General features: G+C 40.5%; 1 protein-coding gene across 3 annotated transcripts; it reads right to left on the bottom strand.

Annotated features, from left to right (window-relative positions):
* Positions 1 to 1,551: 1,551 nt before the first annotated feature.
* FBXW2 (F-box and WD repeat domain containing 2) lies at positions 1,552 to 10,793 on the bottom strand. Of its 3 annotated transcripts, none has more exons than XM_048823492.2 (8): positions 10,711 to 10,793; positions 10,406 to 10,511; positions 7,867 to 8,375; positions 7,273 to 7,467; positions 6,045 to 6,178; positions 4,984 to 5,070; positions 4,001 to 4,170; positions 1,552 to 3,317 (listed from the first exon to the last, which is right to left on the bottom strand). In XM_048823492.2, exons 3-8 carry the CDS (start codon positions 8,354 to 8,356, stop codon positions 3,029 to 3,031), a joined length of 1,365 nt encoding a protein of 454 aa, XP_048679449.1. In that variant the 5' UTR covers positions 8,357 to 8,375; positions 10,406 to 10,511; positions 10,711 to 10,793; the 3' UTR covers positions 1,552 to 3,028. The 3 variants fall into 3 exon arrangements, with proteins under 3 accessions (XP_048679449.1, XP_048679450.1, XP_048679451.2); XM_048823493.2 differs by lacking the exon at positions 10,711 to 10,793 and adding an exon at positions 10,618 to 10,676; XM_048823494.2 differs by lacking the exon at positions 10,711 to 10,793 and having other exon boundaries at positions 3,074 to 3,317; positions 4,071 to 4,170; positions 10,406 to 10,704.
* Positions 10,794 to 10,795: the final 2 nt, after the last annotated feature.

The following is a 10,795-nucleotide window of genomic DNA, read 5'->3' on the forward strand; positions in this document are numbered from 1 at the left end:
TAAATAACTTTTACTCAAATGAAACTTTAGGTTGCAGTCTCACACTCTGATCTGCCCAAGCAAAACTTTCCATCCATTCAGTTCCTTATCAGTGAGCTTTTGTGGAGTTGCAGAAATCTGTCTTCACAGAACAGACTGCAGTATTGGACCATTAGAGAAGGGGTTTTACTCATACAGGATTTCCATGTAGCATTTAGGTTTTCATTCAGCAATTTATAATTTGACTTTTATATTACACTTTTGGGTTCCCACTGTAAATGACTGAATTAACTACTTGATACTTATTGTCTCTTTGCTGGCTGATCTCTTCAAAATGATTCTAAATCAGCGTTTTACATATATTCCATCAAAATAAACATTATCCAAGTAATCATCCACAGCACAGATAAGCATTATTGTTTTGTTTGTACTGCTCTTCGCTAGGTCCCCATTGTGAGTTTCTGTGGGGACGACTTCTTCATCCTCAGCTCATGGTGCTGCACCACTAATTAGCCAAACCCTTGTAGGCCCACATAGCGTATGGAGGAAGGGGAGGGCGCAGGGCAAGGGACGGATAGAAACTGGTGCAATAATAAGCAACTCCCTTGTATTTTGGTGGTTCTTGAGCAGTGCCTAAAGTGAATGGTAGCAAGTTATCAATAGCCGTAATGTGCTTATTGAATAGTCATACATAGGCCTCTATCAAACCAGCAGGGTATCCCTTTAGTTTGACTTGGGTTAGTTCTGATGGCTTAGCTGTTCTGTAAAGCACTAACTAATTATATTGCGGTATCACGCTAACGCCCTCTCTATTTATCCAAGTACTAAGTGAGTCAAGTATCCGTCAGTGGGGCTGTGCTAGTGCATGAAGAATCTATATAGTCGCTCAACTAAATTCAAGATAACCCTTGAACAGGTACACTGCATAAAGTTAAGAGACTGGTCCTACTCTTACACTGGCCTTAACACTCACTTAGCACAGCACATTAATGTAATTCTTTTGTAATTCACCATCCCATTCTAGTTGAGTGCTTTCTTCTTGGTTGGGAAAAAGGTAGGATACACTACAGACCCATTTTGTCTTCCAAAATGTCATATGACACCATGACTAAGCGGAAACAAATTATGGGTGAATTGTCATTTTAATTAGCTGTGGTGATTAGCTGACCACATGTTTCAGTCACAAGCATGTTAAGTGTCCCCAAAAAAGAAGTGAACATCACTCCTCACTACATCTGCAATCGAGTTGTGTATTTTAACCAGTCTCAACAAAATTACCATTGTAAAGGGGTGAATGGGTTAGGACTCTGGTTTTAAACACCTGGGATCAAGTCTCTTTTTCTGTGACTTCCCAAGTCAATTAGCTCCAGATCCTCACAGATATGTAGGTATGTAACCCTGATTGAAATCAATGGGAGTGAGGTGTTTAAACACCTTTGAGGCTCTGGTCCTCCCTTCCCCATTTGCAAAAAAGGAATTACTGTACTGTCCTACCAAACAGGTGATGTGAGGATATGTACATTGAAATGCTGATCGGAGCCATGTAAGTGTGTTAGGTAAAAGACAGAGTCATTAATCTTCAAGCAGTCTTATATTTAGAAGTGGTGTAAAAATAGACATGGAGGGGAAATTTCATTTTCAAAATGTAGAAATGCAGTTCTAAAGCATAGGAGTCAGGTAATGATGGATACAGCTTTTAAATATAAAAGTCAGATTCAGCATAATATTTGAATACCTACTATTAAAAAATATTTACTAAAAATCTTCTCCCCCTACATTAGTGAGGCCTAGTAAAACTGGTCAGAGAAGAGTACAATGGATTATTTTAGTTCTATTCTTTCATGATTAGAACTCCTGAACTCTTATGAAAACGGGTATATTCATAATGTCACAATTTTCATCCTCAAATCCAGATTTAACAGGTACTTCTGTACTCATTAGCACACTATTATTATGTTGGATGGTGGACAGCCCTTCGATGTCATTTGACATACAATGTATGAGCCTAAAGCCTGCTGCCTAGGTCTTAAACAAGTTCCCTTCCCTTAATGTTTTCCCTAAATGTATGGATTAAACTGTGCTCTGACAATCAAATTCTAGAAAACAGTTATGCAATGTTAATAAAGCCATACTGGGTGAACTGTTGGAGAATTTTGTGCAAATAAATATTCCATGTTTCAGTCCCTGAGGAAAGACCAACACATGGTCCAAAATATTTATTCAATAACTGTGCAATGGCACATTAAACTAGCAGGTTGGCTTTATTGTATACTCTGTGCAGGAAAAGACTGTTTATTTCTGTGCCAAATTTACTCAAGCCGTAAACCGTAAAAAACACTAGCCCACAAATTCTCCATGTTCACATCCTGCAGTTATTTATGCTGCTTATCTCTAAGAATTTGCCCCAGTCTGGCTAACGGAAGGGAATATCACATGAACACAGGCCCCTACTTAAAACGAAACAAGCTATCGCTGTCATCAAGAAATATTCTGATAGTAGTGAAAGGACTTTACTGCTTCCTTGATTTCAGGTTGCTAAGAGTTTAAAGCTACAATAAGGAGAAACCAAGTTCCTGAAGAGGCTGACAGTTGAGGAAATCATGCCGTTCTACACTGAGTATTCTGTGTACTGGTGCAGTTTTAGCACTGTGATTAGCACTTGATGTTACATGTATAAGATAGTAGCTTCACCTTCTGTTTCAGCAAAAGATATAGGACAGAAGTCTTTCAGATCAAACACCACTTCATTTTAGACTTAAATGATAGATCTGAGTGATTTAAACTTTTATAATCTATACTTTGTCAAGAAAACCCAAATATGTATGCTTAAATATGAGTACAGATTAAATTAATTGGCAAATATTGTTAGCATGCTGTGTTGTATTATGTCAAAACAAGCCCATCTCTCCCAAATGCCCTAGAAAACAAAAAATAAGTGATTGTGCATTGCATGATGATACCATTAGGTGTGCAACTTTGGTTCATGCAAAGTCTTCTTTCATGGACACACTGCTTCAAGTCCCAGACTCATGAATGTCCTGCCACATCTTCAGCCATGTTCTTTCCACAATACCAAATGAATACTGTGGTCTGGCATACTGGTGGCAAAAACCAGGCCCATGTCATTTTGGCCATCTAGTCCATTTAGCCAAGACATTTCACCAGCCAAAAAGCTCGAACCTCTCTTTGACTTTCTATATTCTGGCAGTGGCCAGCGGCTAATCAGTTTTTCTGTCCTCAAGTCCATTATATACAGGTATTTGTTATCAAATAATAGGGCAAATATATCTCCAAAGCCCAGCAAGGATAAGTTTGCAAAATCAGGAGGTTTGATGACCCTGAAAGATAAGACAGTGTTTAAATCAGAATTGGTATCACTGTATATTATGAAACTTCATCCCCTATATGCATCTACAGAGAGAGGAAATTGGAGTCTAAGGACAAAATGATCTAAGGAAGAAGTAGTTAGTTTCCCTAAAGAGCTGTCAATAGGCCTTAATCCAGGCCTGCTCTAGGTTCATTCCTTCTTATTTGAACATGTCCCACAAAGATATATTTGAAGCCAGATTAGGAGGTGAAACTACCCAAGGCAGGTAACAAAGGCAAAACTGTGCTTTTCTTTTGGGTTAGAGACACAGCTGGCTGAATGAGCTAGGATCCTTCGAAAGAGGTCTGTCAGTATTTCCATAATAAATCCTATCCTTGGGAAATTATGATTTTGGATGCCAACGGTATTCTGGGACTGAGCATACAATTAAGAGTAACGCCAGAACAGAATTTAATCTTCTCTGACCCCCTCACCTGCAGTTTGCAGGACATCTGATTTCGTCATTCCACTAAATTCTGAGATGTTTTATGATGCGTCTCAAGCCCAACAGTACCGCGAGAGGGATCGTCCTTACGCTTCCTTGTCCCACCAAATGGCTCTGTAGTCTACCTTAGTGGTTTTGAACCAGATTGTTTTTTAAACCTCAACAGTAAAGCTTCACATGCAAAGTTAGTCTCAAACTGAAAGATGTACCTGAGAATGTCATAGCTGGCAAAGTCCCACTGGTACAATCCTAAAGCTGAACTGCACACTATGTATTTACCATCAAAGTGCAGTCTGGGCTGCAGTGAGATGCTGCGATCTTCAGATACGGACAGGGTTTTTAAGCATTTGCAGTTTATTTCTCTTCCAATAGGCCAAATCTGCAATTTAAAAAAAATCCTGTTTTTCATACTATAAAGCATCTCAAGCTGTAAACTGCTACATGAACAGAGAGTGATTGCTTTGCACTTATTTATGTGGTAGTCATTCTGGGCTGCCAACAACTAGTGAATTTAGACAAATTATATTTCAGACGATTTCTGGAAGTGGAGTTCCTGACCACAGAAGGTATTTGGTTTTCAGGTTTTTCTTGCTTTCAGTCTACAGAAGAGTAGTAGTATTGACTGTGTGTGTCTTGACTCAAGCCTGAAGTGTTCCTCTGAAGAGACTTTTTTAGTTAATATTCAATCTCTTGCATACAGATTAAGTGAATGAGGAAAACAGAATAGTTTTAGCAACAACATGTTTCACCAAATCTTTTGCTAGTCCTCTTAACTATATTAACTTTCTCTACCCAATCAGAAGATTAATAAAGTCCCAATGAGCACACTTATGAGAAACATTGTGAAGCTCTAAACTATTTATTAAAATCAGAACTCCTCCTCCCAAGCTATATGCCCCCCTACTGAAGAAGAGTTTGCAACAAGAATATACTTGGCAGATGCTGAAGGCCTTACTACAAACCCAGGGCTACCCACTTAATGCACACCCAGCCATCTGATATTCAGTCTTAAAAGAAAAGCATAGAACCACCACTAGCTTTCAAAGACCCATTTGTCTTCTATACAGTGCTTCACTGATAGGCTATGGGGAAAAATCCATGTACTCTTAAAAGCGCCAATGAATTTCCTAAATGCAAAAAGTACCATACTTCTCTGCACTGTGATACACATTTAAACAGACACAGTACATACCTTGATTTCATACTTATCTGCACTTAAAAGAATATAATCCCCAGGACTATGCATGAGAGATTTGACTTTACACTTCTGCAAAACCACCTGCAATTGAAGAAATAGTTAAATAAGTCTAAAGCTCATTAAACAGATTCCCAAGTTCATAAAATATTAAATTACCTATTCAAATCTAGGTAAAACTTGCTCTAGTTTATTGACAATTTGAGTAATGGAAGTTTAAATACTGATAATAGAGGTTTAAAAACATTGCAATTTTGCTATGACTGTGCCTTTGGGGCACAGGTTCTTTTAAGGAAGAATACTTTGTCATCAAAAAGAACCCAAAACAATTAAGACTTTGTGTTCCCAATTAAGTCTTTGTGATAGAAAATCCTTTCATGTTAAACTTGATTCTAGAATCACCCTGACTAGCTAAGAACTAAGCATTCCAGCTTCCTCATTTGAGAAAACTTTGCTCACCTTCATTTTGACTGTACACTTTACAGACAAGCAGCACTTTTTTTCATTGTAATTATGCCTTTCAAAGTAGCTTGGCTTCAGTACAATCACACTCATTCCTGGAATAAAACATTGAACCCTAATCATTCCATTCACTTTGCTATAGGAACTACTTCATGTAAGTGGATTGAATGTTTTCACTGTAGCTTTTGTAAGTGCCTCTTCTATGAAATATAACTATAGCCGTGTTGGTCCCAGGATATTAGAGAGACTAGATAGGTGAGGTAATAACTTTAGTACCTTTCCCAGACCTGAAGAGCTCTGTGTGGCTTGAAAGCTTGTCTCCCTCACCAACAAAAGTGGGTCCAATAAAAGATATTACCTCACCCACCTTGTCTCTCTTCTGCCAAAGCGTTATTTTCTAACATTTTAACAGCGATTTCCTTTGAATCAAAAACTGACAATCCCTGCGTCAACCACTTATCTCTGGTTACTGACAGCCCACCCCCTGTACGGCTGCAAGTGAAGGAATACCACTTGAGGAGATATGGGATGTGTATAAAACACATGCACAGTATTATCTTGCAAAGCAAGATTTGACTACATCAATACAACCCTACCTTAGTGACCCATTCAGTGTGTCCAGTAAATGTATTCAGGCACATTCCTGTTGATAAGGCCCATACTTTCAAAGTGAAGTCTGCAGAACCACTGACCAGAACATCGAGTTCATCATTGTAGTCCACACTAAAAACTACAAGCAAGAAGGATTTTAAATGAGTAGCACCACTCTCTACATTTATCCTCATCTCATCTGAGATGAGGGTACCAGGCCAAGACTAATAACCTCAATCTTCAAAGGTTCTAATGGTTCAGATTGAATGGTTACTTTAAATACATGTATCTGTTATTTCCACCCCTTAAAGCTTAGATTCCCAAGGCTATTGGTTCTTCTCCATGAAATTAGAACAGTATCTCAATTAGCAGGGTTATTTTTTGACTGATGTATGAATTAAGTGTAGTGTAACCTAATTATTTAGGCCAGTCCCATTGTAGGTGTTCCAGAAGTAATTTTGTTTTAAATATCCTAGTTCTGAAAAGCCTTAGCCCATCAAAAAAACAAAATCTTACTACATTTAAAGCCTCAGCTGTTCTGGTAGGCAGCCTCCTGTCCTCGGTGCAAGATGAATTTCTAAGTGGTCATGTTTACATAGCAGGATTAGTAAATTCCAGATACCCTTCCAACTCAAAGGGGCAAACTGTGGGCCCACGAGACAGCCCAAATAACCAAGCTCTACATGAGGGAGACTTGGAAGAAGGTTGGAGAGAGGGAATTCTCCTTCCAGGGTGTGGAGCTGCAGCTGCTACTGCAGCCTGTTACACCTGCTGTGACCCCCTCCAGAGGAAGAGAGATGTGAAGAGTTACCAGGGATACAGGCAAGTTCAGATCCACCGGCCCTACCTCATTCCTCTACACAAATCCTCCCCGGGCTTGGGATGTAAGTGGCTCTGGCAAATTGTGCTCCATGTCACACTGAGCAGGCATCAAGTACTATACTACCAGAACTATACAACTTGTATTGTGTCCATGTCCATGCAGACCAGGGTGTCCCTAAGCCTAGGACTTACCCCAAAGAGCAGGCAGAGCTAGTGTGCATATTTGTAGATATTTTTTGGTCAGGTTCCCCCTCAAAAGAGATGAGAAACTGATTCACAATATGAAACTCACAGCACAAGTAGCAGTGTCTGCTGTACAATGGTCCAATTCCAACCTCCGTTTCTAATTTGACAGGGATAAAGTCACAATTTGACTGGTTGACTTAAAAGTTGAATAAAAGCTCAACATACCTGCACCGGTATGCCCTCTGAAATGTTGGATCTTGGCCCCTGAGCTCCATTCCCAACAGGCTACTGTGTTATCAAAGGATCCCGTTACAAGCTTTTGCTCATCAAACTTCACTGTAGCACAAGTGTGTGTCTGGATACCATATATGCACTGCCCTGTGCTTACATCCCACAGCTTTGCAGACAGGTCATCTGAACCTATAGTTTAAGAACACGGTAGCTGGTTGCATTAAAGTGACAGTTAATTCCCAGACTTATACTGGGCTTTCCCCCATGTTTGTCTTAAATTAAGTATTTCCTCTCTACTCACGCAGTGTGAGACTTATTTAATGAGGAAAGTTCTAGTTTTCAGGGAATGATGAAGTCTCAACATTACACAAACACAACTGAAACAGTTTCAACTTAATTGGTAGGTGCATGGCCTCCCAGTTTCCCACCTTCACTCCTTACAATTCCATCCCTCTTCCAACACCACCCCCAGCACAGCTATCATAAATCAGATTAAACAAATTATATTGTTACAAAATAAATGGTAAAGCTCAAAGATGAGAAATCTTTAAGCATCATAATAGACTCCAAGGCTACTGGGCTTCCTACCTGTACAAAGAAGACCATCTTTATAGTAAAGTGCATATACTCTGGCACTGTGTCCAATTAATGAGGATGTCTCAAAGGCTTCATGGTCCCTCAGTTGCTTCATTCTTAAAATAGCCTTCAAGTAAACCTTCTTCCAATGCAGAGGATCCTGAACAGAATCATCTATCTGCCAACCCAAGTTCTTACAAGCAGTTTGCCACACCTCTGTGCAGGCACTTATAACCTTATTCCACTGCTTTGACACGAGGCAACATGTGAGTAAGGTCTGAGGATCAAGCCATTTTAACAAATAAAAACTGAGTTCCAGAGGAAGGAGTTTGAGGAAGTCCCGCTTAAGGAGAATCTCTAGGTTATTGGAGAGGTGTCTGAGCTGGACTGCTCCACTCAAACTAATCAGGTGATCCAGAGTTTCATTTTTCTGCAAGTCCGTCAGAGAAAAAAATGTAACAGAAATGTTATCAAGCCATGCTTCAAAGTCCTTTTTCTCCATAAGGTTATGAAAAATTTACCTGTGGTACATCAAAATATTGTGTTAGTTCTGTTCAAAAAGATAATGTAAACATTTCTCATCTTTAATCATTGATTTATCAGCATTCTCAACCTCATATGTTGATAATGTAAGTCAGTGTACAAAAAAGTACTTTCATGCATTCAATAGATAAATATACAGCATTTACAAAGTAGATTAAATGGTCTTAGGAAATGTATTTGGCCATAGTGTTTCTCTTCAAGATGTTTTTGATTCATTTTAATAAGCTGCTGTCACAGGTTCCTGGAATGAAAGGGCTTACAAATGCCAAACCCACCTGGGGCTGTTGCATTAATACAGTGGGAAACAGGGTGGCTGATATATAGAGATCCAATCTGAAGGTAGTTGAAGAGCGTGGTTCTACTCGCTCTTCAGAGAGGTGAAGGTAGCGAGGCCTATACTCAAGAGGGACTAAGACGGATCTAAAGCACGTGCTTTAGCTTTAGAACCACGCTCTTCAACTACCTTCAGATTGGATCTCTATATATCAGCCACCCTGTTTCCCACTGTATTAATGCAACAGCCCCAGGTGGGTTTGGCATTTGTAAGCCCTTTCATTCCAGGAACCTGTGACAGCAGCTTATTAAAATGAATCAAAAACATCTTATTCGAAACACATTCATGCAAAGGTACAAAGCACACAGACCAAAGAGTAAAACCAGTAAATATCTAGATGTATATTTTCCCTTGCCTAACCCATAATCCTTCCTTGCCAACTTTGGTATAATTTATCTAGCTCAGTTAGCTCCATCTCTGAGTTGGTAGAAGCAGACAGTTCTGTTGCAGTTTGTATCTCTCCTATGCCTGTCAGCTCCCACTGATGCCCCCTGGCAAATCACTCAATCAACTCCCTGTTCTTGGCTTGGTATCCCACAATGGTTTAGTATCCTCTTTTGATCCTAGGTTTAGCACTGGGAAGAGCAAGCCATTCTAGCTTGGATGGAGCCCGGTAAGTAGCTTCTTCCCAATTAATGGCTCAGCCACTGTTATATTAACCCCTTTTGAAGCAAGTTTCCCCCTTACAGCTTCCTCTGATTTAACTCTATGCTTTCAGGCAGGCTAATATCACACCAAAAGTGAGGTACATAAGACTTTATGCACAGCCTCCATAAGATATAGATTCATATTGGTATAATCAAATAAGCCACACTTCAATCTGTGGTCACTAAAAATCACCATGAGTTATTTATTCTTCCAAAGAGTCTCTCATTAGCCACTTACACTGGTTAATCTATTAGACAGCTAGTTGAACCTAGTCTTTAGAAATCAAAATCCAAGGTACTGAAAAGGCATTAATTTAAGATTGTAAGAGTCTATAATAAATTTGTCTCCAATAGCAAAATACATTAAAGTAAGGTATGTGTCCTAAAAGCATTGCAAGGAGGAAAGGTAATGAACAGTTGTGAAGACTTATGAAGACACTATATGGAATGGTCTAGATAATACTAAAATCTGTTCTGGTTTCTGACTAGTAAATCTAATGATTTTGAGTAGAACAAAAAGCTTAAAATCCAGTTGACCTACCTATCTCCTGAGTATGCAAATGTTGCAGAAATCGTTCTGAGTTTTCCAGTATTTGTTTCATTACTGATTTTGGTCAAGCAACTCAGTCTATTGCTTTTAGTCACAGTGGTAAAATGTGTTAACTGTACAATTCACCAAATACAGAACAGACCCCCAATAATCAGATGCTGTCTGACCACTTTTTTCTGTCACAACTTCAGGCAACTTCTTGCAAGCCCTGCTAAGACCTGAACTATATAAAATCGTTCCCTTTGTTAAAGGACAAATGTAGCACCAGTTGTGAAAATGTAGCACCAGTTGTGGACATGCTGGCAGGCTAGAACCTGGCTTTCACGGATTTCAAGGCCAGAAGGGACCATTGTGATCCTATACCTGGTTACTGTGTAAGGTGGGGAGGGGAAGTGTAGCCACTTGCCAGCTACGCTGTTCGCTGCAGAATGTCGGGCGCTTCTCTAGGCTCTGGCTGGGGGGCCCAGGAATACTCACCTTAGGTAGGTGTCAGGCACAGGGCGTCTCTCAGCAGGCACCAGCCATTGCTCGCTTGGCTCCCTGGAGCCCAACAGGAGCTGGGATTCCTCTGCAGCCATTTCTCCTGCAGCAGCAAAACAGAGATTCAGTCACTGCCTCGCCACGACCCCAGCCTAGCCGCTGCACCGCAGGATCCCGCCCCGCGCGCTCGCCGAGCCCTTGGCACCCACATCTCGATCCCTCCCCGCGGAGGTCACTGGGGCCTTGGGAGGAGGCGGCCGGGGTCCTGTCCCACCCCACTGTCCTGTCCCCAGGGGTCGAACCTGCCGCCACTAGATCCCACTGCAAGCTCAGCCTCTACGCGAGCAGCTTCCGGCGCGCAGCCCGCACGTCATTGTCTTGCGCCCC

The sequence above is a fragment of the Caretta caretta genome, chromosome 16 (genome assembly GCF_965140235.1).
Source record: "Caretta caretta isolate rCarCar2 chromosome 16, rCarCar1.hap1, whole genome shotgun sequence".
Taxonomy (NCBI): domain Eukaryota; kingdom Metazoa; phylum Chordata; order Testudines; family Cheloniidae; genus Caretta; species Caretta caretta.